The 22,994-nt window shown below is 44.7% G+C and overlaps 3 protein-coding genes across 3 annotated transcripts in view; all 3 read left to right on the top strand.

Moving 5' to 3' along the window:
* Positions 1-1,686: 1,686 nt before the first annotated feature.
* guca1g (guanylate cyclase activator 1g) lies at positions 1,687-4,899 on the top strand. The gene is made up of 4 exons (XM_035629497.1): positions 1,687-2,026; positions 2,109-2,258; positions 2,766-2,862; positions 3,244-4,899. Exons 1-4 carry the CDS (start codon positions 1,832-1,834, stop codon positions 3,363-3,365), a joined length of 564 nt encoding a protein of 187 aa, XP_035485390.1. The 5' UTR covers positions 1,687-1,831; the 3' UTR covers positions 3,366-4,899.
* Positions 4,900-6,051: 1,152 nt separating this feature from the next.
* On the top strand, positions 6,052-9,874 carry LOC118302943 (guanylyl cyclase-activating protein 2-like). The gene is made up of 4 exons (XM_035629496.2): positions 6,052-6,536; positions 6,671-6,820; positions 7,530-7,629; positions 7,727-9,874. Exons 1-4 carry the CDS (start codon positions 6,333-6,335, stop codon positions 7,843-7,845), a joined length of 573 nt encoding a protein of 190 aa, XP_035485389.1. The 5' UTR covers positions 6,052-6,332; the 3' UTR covers positions 7,846-9,874.
* Positions 9,875-10,120: 246 nt separating this feature from the next.
* Positions 10,121-22,994, top strand: part of LOC118302945 (golgin subfamily B member 1-like) — a 28,881-nt gene continuing 16,007 nt past the window's right edge. The window contains exons 1-17 of the mRNA XM_047331719.1: positions 10,121-10,277; positions 11,651-11,710; positions 12,187-12,360; positions 13,752-13,889; positions 14,027-14,134; positions 14,502-14,645; positions 14,735-14,914; positions 15,004-15,126; positions 15,787-15,900; positions 15,989-16,280; positions 16,493-16,608; positions 16,727-16,844; positions 16,967-17,058; positions 17,849-18,000; positions 20,070-20,220; positions 21,257-21,380; positions 22,852-22,985. Coding sequence (XP_047187675.1) covers positions 11,666-11,710; positions 12,187-12,360; positions 13,752-13,889; positions 14,027-14,134; positions 14,502-14,645; positions 14,735-14,914; positions 15,004-15,126; positions 15,787-15,900; positions 15,989-16,280; positions 16,493-16,608; positions 16,727-16,844; positions 16,967-17,058; positions 17,849-18,000; positions 20,070-20,220; positions 21,257-21,380; positions 22,852-22,985 — 2,205 coding nt within the window. The 5' untranslated portion in view covers positions 10,121-10,277; positions 11,651-11,665. The remainder of the gene's footprint in view (positions 10,278-11,650; positions 11,711-12,186; positions 12,361-13,751; positions 13,890-14,026; positions 14,135-14,501; positions 14,646-14,734; positions 14,915-15,003; positions 15,127-15,786; positions 15,901-15,988; positions 16,281-16,492; positions 16,609-16,726; positions 16,845-16,966; positions 17,059-17,848; positions 18,001-20,069; positions 20,221-21,256; positions 21,381-22,851; positions 22,986-22,994) is intronic.

The raw sequence follows: 22,994 nt of genomic DNA, 5'->3' as shown, positions 1-22,994 counted from the left end.
GCTTGAAATGGGCCGGAATGGGTGGAAATTAAAGGAAAATCATAAAACAGACAGAATTTTACAAATAATGATGTTTTCAAAAGAAGCTACCCTTCCCTCTGTGATGTAACAGTATGGGGGGGGGGGGTCAGTGTCCATACAACACATATATTAATGGTGGTGATCATCATTCATGTGTTTATTTTTTATTGTTGACTGGTACAGTATCAAGTTCTTATAGATCGAGCCTCCTATATTCATGTAAAAGTTCACCAGATTGATTTATTTAACTTTAAAATGGACAAAAAGTTCCTCGGGGGAGCATGACCCCTGACCCCTGACCTCTGACCCCTGATCCCTGACCCCTGACTGCTGACCCACCATAGTCTCTCACACTCCTCTGAAACACTGATGGACTGTGAGTTTGAACCAAATAACAGATTTCTCTGGGTTTGAGCATTGGGGGGCGCCCAAACATGAAGTTGATGTCGTGGCTCGGCTGTGTGTCGGGGGCGTGTCTTCCTGAGTTCCTCTCTGGGCTGCTCACCTGTTCCTGGTCAGGTTCGTTGTCTCCTGACTTAAAGCTGTGACTCCTTGTCGCCAGGTTGTTTTGTCTTGACGGTGGTTAAACACTCGGACAGTTTCTTCTATGACTTTGTTCAGATCTTGTTGGTGATTTTCCAGAAGCCTCTCGGATCGTTTTGCCTCAGTTTCTGAGGCAGGCTGTTCCAGGTGTAAGTCCTGGAACTGACGCTGCCTCGCTCCTGCTCCTCCACCTAAGTGCTCGACGTCGCCAGCCTCCATCCTCACCCTCTACTGCTTGAAAGACTTTTGAATCTGTTAATGAATGGAGACCTTATCGTAGTAATTAGGAGACACATTTACTGTATGTCTTATTTTCTGGAGTGGAAGCAGGGACAGAACTTCATTCATCCATCTTCAATCGACGTGCAATGAGGCTTCCAAATGCCTTTGCTTTTTTCTATTCATTTGCACTTTGTATTTCCACTGGTGGTATTCCAAAAATGGCAGTTAGTGGCCAAGTGAAACTGGACCTACATGGACATAATGGATTAACAGATGGATATGTTCTTGCTAGCCTGTCATTAGAATAACGTAGTCTATGAAGTACTGGATCAAGCCATGTCTGATACAGGTGGAGGTGAATCGTAGAGATACATTTCTCCCGTCAGGAGCTGACGTGATGCAGGAGACCAACGTTATTACGCAGCATCCAACACTGTCCAGCTCTGCCTTTGAGTTGCAGCTTCAAAATGAGTCGAAAAAGGATGAAATTATTCTGAACGGTTCTCAAAAGTTTCTTGAATTACTTATTATGCGTCATTAATAAACACCGGTCTGCTCGTCATCCCTCACACCGGCCTGACAAGCTGCTGGCAGATCCTTCAGTGTGGCAGCTCCACACAGATCCACAGTGACACGTTTAATCAACTCCTGAAACACACACACACACACACACACACACTCAGCTGGTTGAATTGACTCTGCCTACTTCACAGCCAAGTGGACGCCTCAGTGTCAGCGATCTCTGCGCTTGGCGCCCGGTACCAACAACATTGGCAGATGATCCTCAGACCTACTTGGACGACGCCTCGCTGACTAAAGATCATGTGACCAGCGGGTCGGTGGCGACTGACCTATGGCTGCCCTCCCCTCGCTCCGCCTGCTCACGGGACAAAAGCTCCTTATGTAGTCCAGTGCGATCGGAGCGTGAGGCAGCAGCGTTGGCCTGGAGACAGAAGCCTCAGATAACAGAACATCTGCAGACAAGACCGTCTCATTACACCTTCTACCTCCAGAGTCTGGGGGTTTGTGTAATGAGCAGAGGACCATGGGACAAGAGGGAAGCCACAACGAGGAGATGGGTCTGGCTCAGATCCAGGAGCTGTGCATCGTCTTCATGAAGGAGTGTCCGAGCGGCGCGCTGCACCTCCACGAGCTGAGGAGGATCTTCGGGGTCCCGAGCAGCTCCGCAGAGGAGTCGCTCTACATCGAGACGGTGTTCCACTCCTTTGACACCAACCGGGTAAAAAAGACAAAAACACACACAAACAACAGGTCGTCATCACAGAATCAGATTTACAATCCCCATTGTGATTCGTCTTCAGGACAATGCGCTGGATTTCCTGGAGTACGTGGCGGCGCTTCACCTGCTCCTCCGGGGGAACCTGGAAGACCGACTCAAGTGGTCGTTCAAGATGTACGACAAGGACGGCAACGGGAGGTTGGACCGGCAGGAGGTGCAGCGGATCATACGGGTGAGAAGCAGCTGTCACACATGGTCTCTTCTGTAGTTTGTACAGTACGTGTTCGTGTGGTGGGATGTTCAGATGATGTGGCAGCAGAAAATGATCAAAGTGTCCATGTTTCATAACAACCAATCCTCTGAAGGCAGATTACAGTGTTCTTGTATGGGACAGGGCCGTAGGTCGCGACCTGCAGGGCCTCAGGGTATTAGAGGATCTGTTTTTAACTTCACTCTGTACAGTTACAGTAAGCCTCTTCATGAGGAATAACATGAGTCCCACTGTCCACATGACACTTTGCCTGACAAGGTATAAGATTAGGGAAGGTTTGTTCCAGTGATGTTTTATATAGAAGGAAAATAAAAACACTGCTGCAAGAAGTTACATTAGAGGTTTGTTCAGTTTTTTATTTTTCATCTTGTTGATTCGTCCCGAGCCGCTCGGTGACGGTGTTGAAGCCTGAACGCGATGAAGTTTGTTGAACTTGATTCCCGACACGTTTTCCTTCATGTCACACAGATAATTTACAAAATCAAGCTCCCGACGAGCGACGTCAGCATGACTCCGTCTGATATCTGTGACAGGATCTTTGATTTGGTCGACCAGAATCAGGACGGTAAGAAGTAGAGCGTAGAGAAACACTTAGACAAAAGTGAACATCAGTGACTGAATATAAAAAAGACCAGTGACTGTATATAAAGACGATCAGTGACTGTATATGAAGACGATCAGTGACTGTATATGAAGACGATCAGTGACTGTATATACAGACGATCACTGACTGTATATAAAGACGATCAGTGACTGTATATGAAGACGATCAGTGACTGTATATACAGACGATCAGTGACTGTATATGAAGGCGATCAGTGACTGTATATACAGACGATCAGTGACTGTATATGAAGACGATCAGTGACTGTATATACAGACGATCGCTGACTGTATATAAAGACATCATTATCGGTGTGGATGGTTTTCTTTTGTGTTTCAACAGGTCAGATCTCCTTGTCAGAGTTCATGGAGGGAGCTCAGCAGGATGAGTGGGTCATGAACATGCTGAAGCTCGACGTCAACGTCACCGGCTGGGTCCTGCAGAACTGTGGCAGATTACCGTGACCCGCTGGCGTCGGTTCACCGCCCACGTGTCTTTGGTGTGTGAGGCCTCTTCGCTCTGAAACGAGCTCCTGCGACTCGCAGCTGCAGTGAACTTCTTCACAGCTGCAGTTTGACTCCGGTCCAAAGGTTCCAGAGTCGTCGCTGGTCGTGTGGTCCGAGTCGGCATCGAGCCACGTCTCCGTCTCTGGAGACACAATACTCACATAGTGTTTTCTTCAAATCACTACACTCACTTATTGTACATATATGTATATGTAATATACAAACAGTGTTTTTCTTATTGCATATTTTTCCATATTGGTTCAGACATTTAACTAAAGAGGATTCAAACATTTACATTTTATTAACATGGTCAAATGTTTTCTACTCACAGTTTGAGAGTGATGACGCTATGACAAAGTACAAATATATAAAACATTATATTGTGCATATATATGGTTTTACTCAGTTGTGGTGGTTTAAAATGTTTTATATTTCATTATTAAAGCAGCATTCATTCGTTTTTTTGGCAACAAAACTATTTAAAACACAATATGAAGTTGTTGGAACAAATGTGTTTGCGAACAGAGCGACACCGACGTTTGTTTGAAATTGTTTTTCAAGGGTTTTTAAGGCCCATAATTCAAAATCTGCCCCCGGATGATGTTCCACTTTCTTCAGCAGCTATCGCCCCGTTTAGTGCTGGACACATCTGGACACATCTGGACACATCTGGACACATCTGGACATCAGACGTGTCACAGACAACAGCTGCCTGCATCTGGAAACGAGGTTGATGAGGCGGTGAGAGTCAAACTGAAGCTTAGTAAATGATAATCGGAAGTAGTCACACACTTAACTTCACTAAAAGTATCATTACACTTATGTTAAAAAATGTACATTGTATAGATTATATGAAAACTTGATTCAGTGGATCAGGAAGACGGAGACCGTGGATGTTTATTACAGGAGCTCAATATATTGAGGAGATTTGTGGTTCGTGACACAGATCAACAGGTGGTCAGTGCATGGTGTCTCTGAGTGTATTTATCTCACAATAATATGGTCATCAAACAGACTGACTGACTGTCTCCATAGAAACGCTCTGTCTCTGTCTCTGTCTCAGTACATTTAGGACAAAGGGCCACTCAACAGTCTAAGAGTCTTAGCTTCAGCGTGTGAGCAGCATGTTACTGTTCAAGCTGCTGCCGGTGGCGAGGCTGGTTTATATGTAGATTCGTCCATCACCCAGGATCTATTCCGCTCGTCCTCTGAGGGGCTGGGAGCTGGAGACAATCCCAGCTGACGTTGACAGAGGGGCGGGGTTTGTCCTGGACGGACAGGTCGCCCACACCAATGTGTGTAAGACGTCAGGAGCCACAAAGGTTCAGAACCAAAGGTTCAGTAACAAGATGAATCAGTTGACAAACAGTCAAAATATTGAATGACCCCAGACTTACATGTGGTCACTTTAGAGTGATGCAGTATATTGACTGTTGTTGTTTTATAATCTGAAGAAAAGAAAAATGTTGTATTTGTTTCAGATGAATTTATTTTGTTATTAAAACAGATTTTGTTCACACGTGTTGTGAAGTGTTGAGCTCTGGTGTCTTTTTGAACTGTGCCACCAGGAGGCGCCTGAGTCAGAAAGGTCCTGGTCCTTCCTGTGAATTGGCTTCAAAAAGAATCCTCAGAGACTCAGAGTCCAAGCTTCAGTCCTGGCCTCAGTTCAGGTGAACGATCTGAGTCGAGCGACTTTGAAACATCGTACAATATAATCAAAAACAATCCCGACCACGTTTTATGATAAATAATAAAAAAGCTGGTGGAGGTGATATTCTGAGAGAAAATTCAGAATCAACTCTGATGTGTGTGTGCGTGTGCGTGTGCGTGTGCGTGTGCGTGTGCGTGTGCGTGTGTGTCTGTGGTCAAAGGTCAAGATCAACAAAAGCATGGTCCAAAATACACATCTTCCGAGATAACAGAGAGATAATCAATCTTACATTCAGGATGATTTCCCATCCTGTGACGTCATGCATGGTTCAAAAAAGCTTTTTCTCTCTCTAAGTATTTTTGCCTCCTATAGGACAAAAGACACGACCTGAAGCTTATAAAGTTCCAAAATGTTTATGATCATATGGTAGGAATGACTTCATCGTGATGTCACTGTGAAGTCAGGAACTGACGACATGCAGTGTATTAACGCAGTAACCTTTGCAATCGATTACATTAGAGACACGATCAAGAGTTTATTTTGATCAACCAATCATTCTCCATTTATTGTAAATAGTGTCCATTTTATTTTAATATACATGTAAAAATATTTTTTATTTTTCTCTTCTCTGTGTATTTTTGGTGTATATATGTCGACTGACTGCTTCGCACCTTAATAACAGTCAATTCCTCGTCTGTGAACCTGTGATTCTGATTCATCCTCATGGTATTATGACGTCATGATGACATCACAACATTATCACAGAACTGTGAGTGTCTGATTGGGGGGCAGATGGACGCCGCTGTACGGTGTGTGTGCGTGTGTGGCCCCTCCCCCGGCAGGTCAGGCAGGTCAGGTGACCCGAGGGGGATCAGCTGTTTGACTGACGACCACGCTCAAGGCTGGATTGTGACGTGGTCCTGGTTTTTAATCTGGCTGAGAGCCCTGTGCCGTCCTTTAGTCTGGATTGGTCCAATCCGCTCTTCTTCTTCAGACGGATCTGTGGCTCACAGGTGAATTCATCAGAGCTCAGTGGAGAAGGGAATTCTCCTCAGTGGCTTTGTCAGATTAGAGAAGAATTCTGTACAAAGATTGAAGGAGTAAAGGGAAAATAAGTGACTGGACGGATTTGGAGAAGATCACGGACACTTATTGGATTTGTCCACAGGTCTCTGGAAACAGGCTGCACAGAGATGAAGGATGTCTGACAACTTCAGTGTGGATTCATCAACGCAGTTCCGTTGCTCTTTCTTTTAGAGAAGTTTAAATTCTAAATGATGGGCCAGGCACAGGGAGCCGCGGACAAGGAAGTGTCTCTTCAGAACATCCAGGAACTCTACCGCAAGTTCGCCACCGAGTGTCCGAGTGGAAATCTGCACCTGCACGAATTCAAGAGGATCTTCGGCGTCGGCAGCAACTCCACAGAGGAAGAGTCCGCGTACATGGAGAACGTGTTTCGATCCTTCGACGCAAACAAGGTGACGCGACGTTTGTTCAACTTTCATTCAGCCGCGATGATGAAACAATAAAAGTTGAATATTTGCGTGTTGCCTCCTGGATGTGGTTGGACTGATGGAATCTGTTCCATCCTCTGTTTCTTTCCCCTCTGCAGGACGGACACATCGACTTCATGGAGTACGTGGCAGCCGTGCATCTCGTCCTTCGCGGGAAACTGGAGGACAAACTCAAATGGTCTTTCAAAGTTTATGACAGAGACGGAAACGGCTGTTTGGACCGACAGGAAGTGCGACACCTCATCAAAGTGGGTATATTCACATCATGATCAAAACTTGACTGGACTCTTTTAGGACGATTTAAAATTCATCTCTATGCTTTTGTCTTGTCTCAAATGTCCTCTGAACTACAGGCACAGCATTTCTGAGGATTAGATGCTTGTTATATCAGAAGTGTGATCATATAAGAAAACTGCCAATCGTCCATCTTCAACAGAAAACTGAAAAATCCAGAAATCACTTATTAACATTTATCAAATTCTGTCAGTCTGTCCCAGTCTCGTGAACGTGACATTTCGGGAACGCCGGGAGGGAATTTCTCCAGATTTGGTGTAAACATGTACTTTGACTCAAAGACGCAGAGTGAAATTTGGTGGTCAAAGGTCAAAGGTCAGGTCACTGTGACCTCATAAAAAAGAACTCAGAACTACAGAATTCATTAGCTCTCATCATAAAGCATACTGGCTGCAATAATTTATTTACAGCGAATAACTGTAACTTCTGTTAATAATGTGGCCCCTGATAATGTTTTAGTTTCAAATCCAAAGTTACTCTTTAAACCTAAGTTGGGAAGTTCTCACATTTCTACCTCTGGAGATACTGAACCAGAATCATAAACTCATTCACTTGAACACGTACAATTATTCAGTTTCTTACAAAAACAATAACTGAAGTTTTCCAAAGGTCAGAAATGTTTAAATGAGTCAATCGAGACTTCAACCTGTTCCTTCTTTTCAGATCATCAACAAGATCAAGAGGCACAACGATCCGGACGTCTCGGAGAACATCGACGACATCTGCAGCCGAATATTTGAACTGGTGGACATGAACAAAGACAGTGAGTGGGACCTCGTCGTGGATTCACAGAGTCCAGTTCTGGTCTGATCTGAACCGTGTGTTTCTTCTCTCTCTTGTTCCTCCTGTGAATTGTCCAGGTCAGATTTCTTTGGAGGAATTTATCGAGGGGGCTGAAAAGGACCCGTGGGTGATGGATCAGCTCAAACTGGACATCGGACCCTGCGATTGGTTCATCGAGCAGCAGAACAAATCCTAAATCCACGGGAAACATCTGGGCGATTCTAACGCACGCGGCGTCACGTGAAAACTGGCGTTGACTCTAGTCCGATGGCGATGGGAGGGACGGTGGCGGAGACAGGGTGGTCCGTGGTGGTGGTGCCCCATGCTCCTTTAGACACGCCCCCTGGTGGCCTTCAGCGATGAGCTCGCCTCTTGTTTACCCACAGAAATGTTCTCTCCCGTTTTGTGACGAAAATCCGATGAAATAATCTGCGTCATGTCATTTGATCTGAGGGAGATTCTGGATAATCTCTCAAAATCACTGGACTGAGTGGAAACCAAGTTTCAACCCGCCGTGACGTCACCCGTTGTCTTGTGAGCGGCCATTTTGAAGCCTTGAGTCTAGCATTTTGACCAGCTCCATCTTGTTTTAAAAAACCCCAGAAGTGACCATATTTGGAGGAGCAGAGGGTGTGGTCAAATTGAGAGCTTTTCCACCTACACCTGCGACCATGCTCCGGTTGGACGGTACCAGCCGTCAATCAGGCTGTATCCACGCCCCCCAACACATCCAGTGCTTTATGGTCTGTTTGACTGTAAATGAACATCGTGTATTGAAGAAGACTTGAACCATAAACTCGCCAGGAAAAGGATTACTGACGTCATGGATCAATCAGAAGTAGAGTCATGTTCTCATAGAGTCGCCCTCTGCTGGTCAGTACTGAGAATACGCACGTCCATTTTTACGTACAGTCTTTAGTGGAAATGCAGCCTGGATCTTCATCGTCACCTGGTTTTGGGAGAGAAGCCACGACCTCATGTCACGACTGAAGACATCCTGGGGTTTTTATTTCAAAGTGCTGGGAGACGATATACAACAAAGTTTCAGCTGCTTTATTGTAAAAACTGTAACATCCTCAACAGTTCAGTTGAAAATAAAAAAGAGCACACGTTGTGGTGTTTCTGTGTTTCGTCTCTCGACTATGGAGGAAAACCATATGGAAGCTTTAGGATTTAGTCTGACTTACCGTTCTCAGCCTTTAAGACTCTTTACTGAGCGATGTGATAAACTTTGGCTTCACAGTGACACCAATGACAGTCACACATATTGTTTCATGACATTTAGACTGCTGCAACTATAACTCATATTTCAATGCAAAATCTTTACATATTTTTCCTGCCTTCCACTGGTTTCCATTCGTTTTTTACTGAGCTGTAAAACAACCTGCACACATGTTTTGACAGGACATCGAGTCCGATCTTATTCTTGTCCAACTCGTATGGTTTAGGTGCACACATACATGCAATACTGTATGTGTGAGTGGTTGTGGCTGTCAGAGGGAAGGGGGGGAGGGGCGTGAAGCTAAATTATATCATGTCCTTAGGCAAAGAGCCTTAAAGCCTAAGATTAGCAAGACAGACTAAATCCATACTGTAGATCCCACAGGGTCGCAACGAGGCAGCCGCTGCGCCTCGGTCAGTGTCAGCGAGTCTAATATACTCACCATAAGACTTAGCTCAATACGTACCACTATTTTTTAAATATTTGAATGTTATTAAACTGTCCAGAGGACCCCAAACCTTGAGGGGGTAAAGTTGGGGCAGGACTATATAAGCACTATGCTTCTGTCTGCTCCTTCTGCAACACATCCTTGTTTTGTTCCCTGATGGAATCAGAGTGATTCATCTGTTTGTGTTTTATCTTTGTGTTTTTATCTGATTTTTTAGTTGTTGTTGTTGATGGTTCGAGATGAATAAAAATCAATCAATCAATCAATCAATCAATCAAATGAATTAAGTATTTTAAGAGAGGAAGAGGTCATCATATCATGGAGGACGGAACATGACTTACTAATAAATAAATGCTGAAATAAATGTATAAATAAATAAATAAAATAATTAATAATTCTTTAAATTTATTTCAATTTTTTTGTTTGCCTACTTTGATTTATTTTGTATTTATTTATTTATTGATCTATTTCTACATTTATTTATGTATTCCTTTATTTATTATTAAGGCATGTTCCGTCCTCCATATCCCAAAGGCTGTCGGAACTAAACCAGGAAATCACACACGGGCCATTATCTTGGTGTTTGTTCCCTCTTTGATACGCATTCGTCCTCTTCCTTAAAGCACATAATTAGATTAAGATAATTTCACATATTTCTGTCCGGTCTCTTCACATCCACGAAGTTTTCACACCGTGTTTTCTTCCGTAGCGCAAGTTAATTATCGGTAATCGTACGAAAAATAATAGTGCACCGTTCAGTTACTTCCGGAACTTGCCAAGTTCCGCGCAGGCGCACTCCCCTCCTCCTCTTGACGGCTGACTTCTTGTTGACAAACGTGACCGATGTTCATCTTCTCTCGGTCCCGTTTGCACCTTCTTGTCGCCGAGTGGAATTGAAATGTGATTTGACGGGATCCGGTTCGGACGAAGATGGATCCCGCGTGACGCCGTGAATCCGGTAAAACACTTAAAAAAAGAAGCGTCACGTTACCGGGTTGAGGGTGCAGGTCGGTGGCTAGCTGCGTTAGCATGTAGCTACATGTAGCTGGCGAGATAAAGTTGTCGAGCTCGATTAACAGCAGGTCGCAGTTCGTTGAATCAAACGGAAGACCTGCGGAGGCCCGACCCCGACCCGACCCAGCCCCGAGGCCTGCTGCCGGGGCGAGGGCGAGGCCTCTGCGGCTCCACGGAGCAGGTGGAGGAGCCGGCTAGCTGGCTAGCATCGTAGCTAACTGTCAAATCCGGACAACTTCCAGTGGCGAAGTCAGAGGGGCTGTGCGTGTAGGTTAGGGATGTGCGCGTGCGCGTGTGCGTGTGCACAGAGTTATCATCTCTGAATCAATCATCAGAGTTTCAAATCATTTAATAACTCGCCCGAAAGTCGGCGTCACGTTCTGACCAGTTGTCATCATTCAATAATAATAATATGAATATGAATATGGATAATAATAACGTCATGTTGTGAAGCAGGAAGCACAACAGGTCTCCTCCTCTGACGTGTGGAGGACACTGGTGCGACGACTAGAACCAGTTTGACCTGATTTCTCCTCCTGCGTCACGTGGGACCGACTGGATGTCGTTGTTGCAGCAGGACTCACTCACCTGTGACCTCTGACCTGTGACAGGTCAGAGGTCACAGGTGAGTGAGTCCTTGGATGAGCGCTTGTCGAGAAACTGTCCGTTTGGTGCAGAATCCAAACGTTCCTGGAAGGTTTCTCTCCGAGCCGCCAGCTCACACTGTCAAAGTTCTTTAAGTCAAAACGAGAATCGTTCAGATGTTTAAATCCACGACGGGCAGAGTTGAAGAATTTCATCCGAAAGAAACAAGAAGATTCTGACTCGGCCGATTTTATCAGTCGGAAAGATGGAAATCGAACGATATGAGCCTTGAACAGAAATATGAGTGTCGGCGTTTATGTTTGTTGATATGAAAACGTTTATTTTGACAGAATAAACAATGGTCGCCATTTGTGATGACTAAAGATTTTTTCATTCAAGTTCCATTTGATTTTATTTGTTTTCTTTTTGAATAGACTTTATGGTTAAACTGTAAAATATCAAGCGTCAGTTACATTTCTTTTGTCATAAAATTTGATAACATCTTAGGAATCATTCTTTTTTATATATATTTGTGTTGTTATCAGAATTCTTTTTAACTATCGATATCTTTATCGAGATCATTCTACACTGAATAATATGTTAACTGTGTGTGTGTGTGTGTGTGTGTGTGTGTGTGTGTGTGTGTGTGTGTGTGTGTGTGTGTGTGTGTGTGTGGTGTGTGTGTGTGTGTGTGTGTGTGTGTGTGTGGGTGTGTGTGTGTGTGTGTTTCAGGTCTAACGTGACATCATGCTGAAGTGGCTTTCCGGTGAAGAGGGAGCGCCAGGGTCTGCAGTAAGTTTTTTTTTTTTTTATCCCATTGCTTTAGCAGTTATATCATCATCATCAATTTGTGTGTGTGACACTGTCGTCATCAGGATCTTATCTAACAAATCAAACATCTGCCTCATTTGTTATTTACAACACGTCAGAAACGTAAAGAAAAACATTTTCACACTTTGATCCGTCGTCACATTTCTCACCACTAAAATTAAAAACTCATAATAATCAGAAAGCTGCCTCTGAGGGAGCGTTTGGCTCCAGTCAGCGCTCGGTGAAAAGCTCTGCAGCGTCCAGATAAAGTGGAATTAGGTGAAGTGCTGAGTGCAGAGCGTTGAGTCGGACACTTCCTGTGAGGGGGAACAAACTGCTGCAGCTCCGTCCTCTCTTCACTCTACAGACTCGTCACATCCGATAAATCTGCTCAAATCGTTCACGACTGTTTAAATATTGTGCCTCAAACTCACTAACTCCCTCCGTCTCCTCCTCAGGGCCCTGGCTCTCCCCGCCGAGATGCTGCTGCTGCTGCTGGCGGCGTCGTCGGAGAACTCGCTGCAGAGGAACTGTCGGAGCGACTGAACCAAACGGAGCAGCTCGTCGCTCAGCTGAAGGAGATGATCCGGGAAAAGGATGCGACACTCCGCTCCAAAGACGAGCAGCTGAAGGTGAGAAGACGCTTTCACCTCTCTGGCTTTGTTATATCACATGGGAAGTATGACATTTTATTAAAAAGTTTAAAAAAATTCTAATTCTAATAAAAAATATTTAGTTTAGCTAATTTTATCTATTTTAAGTTTTATTTTTGCTTTGTTTGTATAATTCTGCTGGGATGTAAAAAAAACTCAAAACTTGAGTGTTTAACAAATATTTATAAATTATTGATTTGATATTTAATATTTTTCCCTTAAAAAAACATGACTAAAAAGTTAAATGCACATTGAGGCTGTTTAATTAATGCAAACTGGGAAAAATGGTAAAATACATGTAAAACTGAAAATAAAATAAAATAATACGTACTCGGCCTTCGGCAACGTGTTTCATTATTTTTGATTTTGGTTGTGAGCAACAATTTTCATTTCGGTGTATCCCTAGTATTTATGCACAGTAACTCTCCCTGTTTTTGTTTTTGCTTCTTGTCTATAACCATAGTTGGCATCTTATTGGCATTAAAACATGTGCTGCTTTATATACAGTTTTCCTCTCGCCCCTCACAGCAGCGTTGACTCCTCCTCCTCCTCCTCCTCCTCCTCCCGTCTGAATGAGTCCGGCATCGTCAGTCACATGAGTCGTCGTAAATACTTTTTTCTGCTGCAGAAGCTGCTGCTGTGAGATGGTCCAGTTAAAACCACTGATGTGGTTAAAGATTAAACATCCGAGTCAAAGTCCACGACACCGTGAAGACAAAGGAATGTGAGATTTAGAGTAAATGATAAACATTAAAACTCTACTACGCTTTATAAACCACCATGTGTCACAGAATCACTTCCTGTTTGTGGCGGTAGTAGAAACCGTGGCAACGCGTCGATCAGAGATGACAGATCTTTTTTTATGATGTCATCATCAAGTTGAACCAGTCGGGCTGATGAGGACACATTACTACGGCAAATTCTTTTTGCAATGTCCCAAGTTATGATGATTCAAATAATTTTTTGCTGTAACCTTGACCTTTTACCTTGAAAGGTCAAATGTGGTATATTACCTATGACCTCAGAGTTGGCTCTAGTATGTCCAGGTGGTTGATAGGTCACCATCTTTGATCGCAGTGCGTGAACTTTGACCTCATTCTTCTGCAAGAAGACGACGTCATGAGTCAAATCGGATGTGTGTATATACACACACACAGAAAAGTGAAGTAAAAGATAATCCCTGAGTAAACGAGACAGAGTGGCACCTTGATGCTGTTCGCTTTTCTTTGGTCTCGTCGTCCTCGACAACTGTTGCTGCCTCCGTTCAAATGTGTTTGACTGACAGAGACCATCTCCAAGGAAATGCAACACAGTTAATGAAATGAATCGGATGGATGACGTGTCGTGTGTCGTGTGGTTCCGTGACGCAGGTGGAGAAGGAGGCGTCTGAGGCCAAACTGTCGAAGCTGCGTCTCCAGAACAAGGCGAAGGTGACGTCGCTCTCGACGCAGCTGGAGGAGCTGAAGACGCAACAGGGAGGTCAGGGAACGCCGACGCACGGCAGGAAGGTACGAGGCACGGATGGAGGGAGGGAGGGAGGATGGATTTTGTTGTGCCTCATTTGTTAAAAAGTAAAAACATCTTCCAACCAGCAGACACAGAGCGATATGATGCCTTGTGATATTCGTATGTTTTTTTCTCCCAGGGCTCGTCGGAGGAACACGCCAGTCGAGGGAAGATCGTCCTGCTGAAGAAGAAAGTGGAGGAACTAGAACAGCAGCTCGTACAAAGAGACAATGAGCTGGACAACAAGGTAACGTTTCTTCAGGCCTCGGATTCATCCTCCTCCTCAGGAGCTCAGTGGAATCTTTATGAACGGCCGATATAGGCTTATAACATTTTTATTTTTATTAAGTTATGCCCATAAGTTGGCATCAGCTGTAGGTAAAGGAACAATTCTAAGTCAAATTCAGTAAACGTCTCCTCTCGGTGTGTCCGGGACCCAGCCAGGATTTTTCCCTCTGATAGTTTTGTTTTTGTTCTAACAACAAGCTGAGACTTTCTTTCTTGATTTGTGGTTCTGGTCCATGAGGTTTAATCTCAAATAGGCTTCTACGTATGGATAGTTTCTATTCATTTTATTTTAAAAACCGAAAATTCACGACTCATTTCTCATCTAGCGGAAGGAGGTGGAGTCCCAGCGGCAGCGTGGGGAGGAGATGGACACAATGCTGACGGAGAAGGACCGGAAACTGGAGGAGAAGGAGGCGTACATCGTCCACCTGCAGACGGCGTCGGCCGGAGATCAGCCCGTCGTGCAAAAGGTCGTACAGGAATAATGGCAGAAGCTGCGTTCTTCTTCTCTGAGTCATATTGTATGTGTTTGTGCTCAGCTGTGCTGCTCCCCCTTCAGGTGGCGGAGGACGGTGCGGCAGCGCAGGAGCTGCAGCTGCTGCTGCAGAATCTGACCAGGAAGGTGGGCGAGGCCGACGAGCGCTACAGTTTGCTGCAGGAGCAGACGGACAGTCTGAAGGAGCTGCTGGTCACGGAGAAGGAGCAGTACGCCCAGAAGGAGAACATGTACAAACAGAACGTAGGTTTTCACGATTCACGTTTCCTGTGTCCATTCAACACCGACGTCGGTGGATCTCGAGTCTGACGACTTGTGTCTTGTGTTTGTAGATCCAGACGTTCAAAGACATCATCATTGAGAAAGACCAGCAGCTGGTGGAGATAAACCAGACGCACGAGCAGGAGCTCTTCAGACTCGCAGCCAAGTCTGACGCCAGCGCCGACCTGGAGCAGGTAGTGACGTCACTCATTTCTAAAACCAATCAGAGTGAAGGACCACCGTCGAGTTACCGCAGTGGTCACATTACTCTATAATAACTCATCACAGTGTTGAGTGTTCAGCAAATGAAATGATTTGGTCGAAAATAACAACAACAAAAAAGCACTTTCGGTGTTCGGACGAATAAGTGAAAAGACAGTAGATATATTAATTTACATTTTTATTTAGGTGATACAGTGCTCGCATGTACAACATTTTCCACAAAAAATATATGCAAATGTATGTGTGTATGTATATATATATAGAAAGGAATTAAATCAACTTATAAATTAATAAAGTAATTGATAAAAAATTATACTAAGAATGAAATGGACAAAAAACAACAAAAAAATGTTTTATTTCTGGGGGGCAAATAAAAATATTTAATTTATAATGGGGGCAAATGAAAATATTTAATTTTAATAATTTGTTTTAAGTTATATTTTGCTTTGTTGGTATAATGTATGCTGGAATGTCAAAAAAAAGTTCAGTGTTTAATAAATATTTATAAATATAAAACTATGATAAACTGTATTTGGTATTCGGCCAACTATTTAAATTTCCCTTATGTTTAATCAATGATCTGTTGGTACAATGTGAAAGTTTTGATGTTTCACATCTCATCATCTCCTCAGCTGTTGAAAGCTCTGAAGCAGAAGCTCCATGAGAAGGAGGAGGTTCTTCTGGGTAAAACCCAGGTCATCGACGTCCTGCAGGCGGAGGTGGACGGACGGGACGGACAGATAAAGGTCAGGAGAGACGTCTCTTCACTGAAAACATCTTGATCTATGTTCAGAATGAAATCACTCGATCGGTCATCGTCTCTTCTCCCCTCAGGATCTGACTGAGCGGCTGCGGCGGCTGCAGGTGGAGCGAGAGAGCCTGGAATCCAAGATGGAGGCAGAGAAACACGTGATGCGAGCGCAGCTCCGCGACCTGATGGAGAAGCAGCAGGCGGAGGCGCAGCGGATGGCCGAACAGCACCGGTCAGAGATGGACCGAGCCCAGCAGGACCTCCTGGACCAGCTTGAGGAGCTGCGCAGGGCCTCGGTGGTCGCAGCGCCCCCTGCTGTGCAGGAGGCCTCGGGGGCCGAGTCGGCCTCCGTCCAAAGAGTAGCTGAGCTGGAAGGTTCGTTCTTCTCTTGTTTCTTGTGATTGGGGTGGAACGCCACAACCTTCTGGTAGTTCGCTGCCCCCTGTTGTTTGGGAGCGTGAATTCAGGAGTTGGTTATTTCTCAGGTGTCGGATAAAACATGTGACGCTCGTGTTTGTTTCGTTGTCACTGATTTCAACTAGATTTTTACTCGTTACGCCTGGAATCGATTTTAATTTTTTTTACAGCCCAAGTAAAACAAAAAACGGAAGAAGCCGGCCGATCGGAGGCCAAGTTCTTGAAGATGAAAGCCTGGTCCAAGTCTCGCATCCGGCAGCTGGAGGAGGAGCTGAAGAAAAGTCAGGTGAGATTCAACAACTTGTTGTTTTCTCCCAAACTAAAATGAAGCAGTCGTGAGATGTAAGACCTCCCAGTTTCCTGATGAAAAGTTTAAAACACAATCTTTACTTCGTGGTTGTCAGGCTGGAGACGCCCCCCCGCAGCTGACGGCCCTGCGAAGTCGCATCACGGCGCTGGAGGAGGAGCGAGAGGAAAACCTCTGGAGGGTCGAGCAGTACGAGGAGCTCAAAACAAAGAACGGTAACAAAGAAACACGAAGAAACACGAGCAACACACACCAGATTATTTACGTCTGTTCTAGTCTCTAGCGTTGCTGTGATGTGAAAAATAAAACGTCGGGGTGTTTTGATGTTTTCTGACAGAAATGCTGGAGGCGAAGCTGGTGGTGTACGAGGAGCAGCAGAGGACGCTGCAGGCCGATCTGGAGCAGTTCACCAAGAGGACGGCGTCGCAGGTCGGGCTGGATCTCATTTCACTAAGTCCTGTCTCTGTCTTCCAACAGTCTGACACTGTCTACACTCATCTGTATCTGGTGTTTTCACATTCCTGTCCTGGAGGAGGAGATTTCTGCGTCACTTCTCTGCAATTTGAAATTCAAAACAAATTTTTCATACGAAAATTCCAGTGTCACTTCTCGCTTGTTTTCGTGACAAAACATACTTTGGAGACATTTTTCTTGCAATATTATGACTTTTCTTTCATGTAATAGTACGACTTTATTCTCAAAATATTACGACTATATTCTCAAAATATTTCGACCTTATTCTCAGAATATTACGACTTTATTTTCATAAAATTACGACTTTATTATCATAAAATTACGACTTTATTCCCGGAATACTACGAACTTTTTCTTGCAATATCATGACTTTTTTTCTCGTAATATTTCGACTTCATTCTCAAAATATTTCAACTTTATTTTTGTAAAATTACAACTTCATCCTCATAAAATTAAGACTTTATTTTCGTAAAATTACGACTTTATTCTCGGAATATTACGACTTTATTCTCCTGGTGAAGGAGCGTGAAGTGTGTAACCCCCGTCGCAGATGAGTCACCTAGTGTGAACAGCACAACGACTGAAAGCCTTTTCACGATTACGAGACAGCGCGTCATGTAGTATGAACGGAACAGAGATCGTACGACTCTGTGTATCGTGCAGTGTGTCCCAGGCGTCCTGCTCGCAGTCGAGATGTGATGCTCAGTGATGTTTCCTCTCTCCCTCTCTCTCTGCTCGGTCTCAGGCCAGCGAGTCGGGCAGCGCGGACGACGCTCAGAGCCAGGTCCTGGAGTGGCAGGAGATGGTGTCGGAGGCGGCCAGCGCCAGGGACCGGGCCCGGGAGGAGAAGGCCGCCATGGCCCTCCGCATCAGCCACATGGAGGAGGAGAGAGAGGGTGAGAGCCGTTTGTGTTCACACACAGTCACGTCCCTGTTTAAAGAATGGAAGTGTGAGTCAACAGGCAACAACGTCCTGGTGCTCACATGTTTAGATCCACTTTTCTAGATCGAATACAGGCGCAAATTCCAGGAAACAGATCGTCCTGACTTCCCCTCACGACGGTCGTTAGTTTAATAACTGCGTCTGAACTTTATTTTTACATTTTGTCTGAACGTCAGCTGTTTTCCTCCGTCAAACCTCCAGAGTGTGTGTGCATCACGTGTCCTCATCACTCTTCTTTTCTTTTTTTTTTCTTTGTTTGGTAACGGGGAGCTTTCGGTCGACCCCCCCTCATGGCCCTGATCCCACCCACCCACTCTCCCACTCCAGCCCCTGCTCCCAGGATGGGGGCAGCCACACAGAACAGTTTCCCATCAGTTTTGTGCATGCAGGTTCCCTCCACAGCTCCGGTGCAGCTCCTGCTCTTCTGCACTGTCGGCGGTTCTGCCGCCACGTTGCCTCTGAGCTGAATGACCGGCAGTGCAGCGGCAGGCTGCACCCCCCCCCCCCCTCCTTTGTTCTCCCTCTTTTACATTCCTTCACCCCCTTTTCTGTTCTTCTCTCCCTCTTTTTTTTCTGCCCTTTAAATTTCTGGTGTGTGGCCGAACTAAAATAATAACAGTTACCTGGAATCGAATGAAATCAAACAACGTGGTCGTTTCCCCTCTGTGGTGGAATCTTACTAACTCTAACTGGGAAGAGGACGACAGCCGTGTAGAATGTGTTTGTCTTTGTTGGCAGGAGACTCGATCTCAGTCGTTGGTTCTGCAGTTTTCAGATGTTAGAACGGTCTGAAATAAAGAAACAGAGACCAAGTTTAATATTTATTTATTCATTTAATTTAAATGACGTGCTGTAAAATTGCTGAATCAGTGAAAGTTAATGAAGCTGGTGAGAATAAAAAGACTCGCGACTCAACTGAGACATTGAGGGTCCGTCCCATTTCCCCTCACTTGGCCCCTAAACCCTCGTAGGGAACAGTGTCCCATTTCTGTTGAAGACCAAGGGGCTCAGGTGGTGATCTACCCCGTCAGACGTAGGCTGGTCCGATGCTGACTTCAGGTGGACGGGCCAAGTGACTCTAACACTCGTACCGAGCGTCTCCACCAGGTCTCCGTCCTGTCTTGTTGTTCTACAGACACAAAGCCGCTCATGTTCAAGTTGCTCTGACGGGACTTTCAGGACGAGGTCTGTTGTTACACCGAGTCAAACAGATTCTACATTTCAGCTTATTAATTTCTCAGAATCTGCTTCGCTGCTGCTGCTTCTCTGCTTTGCTGCTTTTCCATCAACTGGACCCAAAAAACCTTCTGTTAACATCTCTGTTGTTGTATTATTCATAACCAAACCATGACCTCAAAGTACTCCCTGCAGTATATGTGTGTACAAGTGGTTTGGCTTCATGAATAATCCTCGTGTCTCTGCAGCTGTGGTCAGTGTCGTGTTGTATTCCTTCCCTGAACCGACATTGACCACAGCTCTGCCCCCTTTTCCTCTTCCTGCCCCTCCCTTTGCTTTGAGCCCCCTCCCCCTCCCTCCCCCTCCCACACCAGAATCCGCCTGTTGTCACAAAACAGATGGGAACAGTGTTTTGGCGTCGCCCTGCTTGCTGCATCTCCCCTGTGCTGCTCTATGAAAAATCCAATCAATGTGAGAATCCCCTGTCTGGTGTCACGTCCTAAACCTTCCTCCCACGTGTTCTCTGACGTGTGCATGGCTCCGACCATAGTGTCGCTTTGTCAAGTGTTTCACAGACGTCTACAAAAGTGACCTGGAGTTTTAGTAACATCCCCGGTTTCCTCCGTCTCAGTTCTCTTGTCTCTTTGCTGGATTAAAAACTGATTTCTATGACACAAAGTGCCTCATCTTCCTCCTCTTCATCGAAAACCCACCGACGCCACCTGTGCCATCACACTTCTTCTCCGCTGTCCATCTGTCTGTCACTCTGCCGTCATCATTCTGTCACACCCACCTCTCATCCATAAATACATCCTCAACCTCCCCCCCACTTTCCCTGTGGCACAAAACTGATTGAGGATGACTGGTTCTTTCCTGGCTGCTCCGATCCAGCACTGGCCTCTCGGCAGCAGGAGTTGGAGGAGGAGCTGGCTGAAGCTCGGGGGCTCGGCCACCACAGGGCCAAGAAGCCGACGGCTCCCGCCCAGCGGAGCCTGCAGGTACGTGGACACGCCCACCTCATCACTGTGCTGTGATGTTTCCTGTGATACTGTTTTAAATTTAGGCATCAACAACAACTTCATACCAAATTCAACCAATTTTACATTGTGAGTGAACATTTGACCAATTCCTACCCATTGCTCCATAAAACTGGAACGTCACTCAGTCCAGGCTCAAACCTCCGTCACCATCAGTCCTTCATTCATCTCTCATCACAGACTCGGTCAGTGAATGTGTCTGAGGGTCTTCATGAATTATGCTCTGTGAAATCACTGAACATGTTAAAAGAAAGGATCAAACATTCCTGGCTCCGGCCCCTTGTCCAGATCCACACCCACATGTCATGGATCCTTTCTTTATCCATGTTCCATCCTTCCACCAGGTTTACTGGAAATCGGTTCAGAAGCTTTCATCCTGCTGACTGAAGAGGGAAAACGTACGAACGAAAGAAAATGAAAGAGAACAAATAAAAATTTATGAAAACAAATTAAAACGAAAGTACGAAGGTACAAAAACAAACGACAAACAGCGTTAACATCTGCATCAGAGCACCGTCTTTCTGTCACTTAATCTCCCCCGTTCCACTTTTATTTTATTTCTTTTTTTTTCCAGCGCTTTGGGTCCATGAAAAGCGATTTATAAATCAAATATATTATTATTATTATTAATACCATCAACTCTCTGTCACAGTTTAGCTCCAAAATACTTTTTTTATAAATTTCTTCCTCAAAAAACCCACAGAAGTTAAAGCGTTTTATTCATGGAACTTTTTCTCAAAGCAGTTTCACAGTCGGGGCGTAATTATCCTGATAAGCTCAATAAAATGAAAAAAGAGAAATTACAAATTTTCCAGGCTACTACCTTCAGTTGCTGAAAGAAAACGAATTGATATCACTGTTGAAGAAAGACTCACCAGTCTCACGTCTTAGCCGAGCATGACGACTGGAAGCTGACTCCCACACAACTTTCGGCTGTATCTGTAAAAACAGAATTGTTGCTTCTCCGGTTGAGTTCCGTTTGTCCCGCCCCCTGCAGGAGGACTTTGAGTTTGACGGACAGGTCCGGTTCCAGGAGCCGCGCAGCGCCTCGGAGAGCACGACCCCGATGGAGGGCGAGAACATGGGAGGTTGGTGGCCCGAGTACAGTTCCCCTGATACAGGTGTGAGACCCGCTAGACAGTTTCGCCCGGCATGCACACGGTCATCCGCACTTCACTGTGGGACGCTTGACTTTTCTTTGGGTTGGTATCATTTTGTTTTTGACCATGAAACTCATAAACTTTATGTTACTGAGTGTTGGATTGTGGCTGTTTGTTTGTTTTATCACCTAACCTGAACACAACATCTGGGTTTTCTATACGTGGTCATTGACATAATAATTAAGTTTGGTTCAGTTTGACGTCTGTTTCTTCACGTGTTGGGTCAAACTGTACCAAGCTGAATAAAAACTCATCCCCGTCTTATTAAACATTCGTTGTGTCGACACGTGCACGCTGGTGGAGCTGGATAGTGTTTGTTGTACATGTGAACATGTGACATGTGTACAGTCGGTGTCAGGATGCTCCTCGTCTGTGGTAAGGTATTTTTTTTTCTTTTACCTTGTTTTTGCATGTTCTGCATCTTTTTCCATTTTTCCTCTCATCCTGTTTCTTCTCATCCAGACACACACACCCAAAAAACATACATCAGCAAATACCTAAAGAAATGGAATAACCAAAAAGAAATGGTGCACACAAAAGGAAAATTGTAATTGTGGAGTTGTGTTCAAGATCTGAAAACTGTCTGATGTCAGTTTTTGGTTGTTTGGGAATAAACCTTCCTATTTAAACCTTGTTTCAATGAATGCATATATTAGAGCTGCAACTATGTCATTATTATTATTGCTATTATTAATATTAATGTTAATATCATCACTAATAATGACAACAACATAATTGTATTTTTTAATTATAAGTATCAGTCTGGTAGAGATTACAGCGGCGGTTGTACAACTGTCCTCTCTCTCTCTTCTCTCCTACTGTCTCTCCTCCCACCCTCTTTCTGCCCACCTCTCCTCTCTTCCTCCTCTCTCTCCTCAACCCAACCGGTCGAGACAGAAGCTCCGCCCACAACTGAGTCTGGTTCTGTCAGAGATTTCTTCCTGTTAAAAGGGAGTTTTTTCTCTCCACCGTCGCCAAGTGCTTTGCTCATTGTGGGATTTGTTGGGTTTTCCCTGTAATATTGTAATATTGACCTCACTATGTAAAGTGCCATGAGACAATGTATGTTGTGATATGGCGCTATACAAATAAAATTGAATTGAATTGAATTGAACTATGAATCGATTAGTAATCGACTACTTATTAATCACAAACTATTTTGATAATCAATTTATCGGTTAAAGTAGTTTTTTATGAAAAAAAGTCTAAATTCTTCTGATTTCAATCTCTTAAATGTGAATATGTTCTGGTTTCATTGCTCCTCCGTGACAGTAAAAGTGAATATTGTGGCCCAACACTGTTGTTTAGACACTCATTGTTGTTTTTTCCTTAAATCTGTCATCCCTCTCTACATTCTGACCCTGTGAGCTGTTGAAGTTCTGTTCTCCTGCCTCGCCTCATTGACCTGCTCTCTCTCCTCGCGTGACTCCAGACGGTTTGCGGTCGGTCGTGGAGGAGCTGGAGCTGGAGAGGAACCAGCTGCAGGAGCAGATCCTGAGTCTGGAGGAGCGCTGTCAAGACCTGGAGGACCGGCTGCAGCTGCAGGCGCGAATCGAGTCGCTGCAGGTAAACGTC

The sequence above is a fragment of the Scophthalmus maximus genome, chromosome 4 (genome assembly GCF_022379125.1).
Source record: "Scophthalmus maximus strain ysfricsl-2021 chromosome 4, ASM2237912v1, whole genome shotgun sequence".
Taxonomy (NCBI): Eukaryota; Metazoa; Chordata; class Actinopteri; order Pleuronectiformes; family Scophthalmidae; genus Scophthalmus; species Scophthalmus maximus.
Note: the sequence above shows the minus strand (reverse complement) of the source record. Positions and strands in the feature narration are given on the sequence as shown.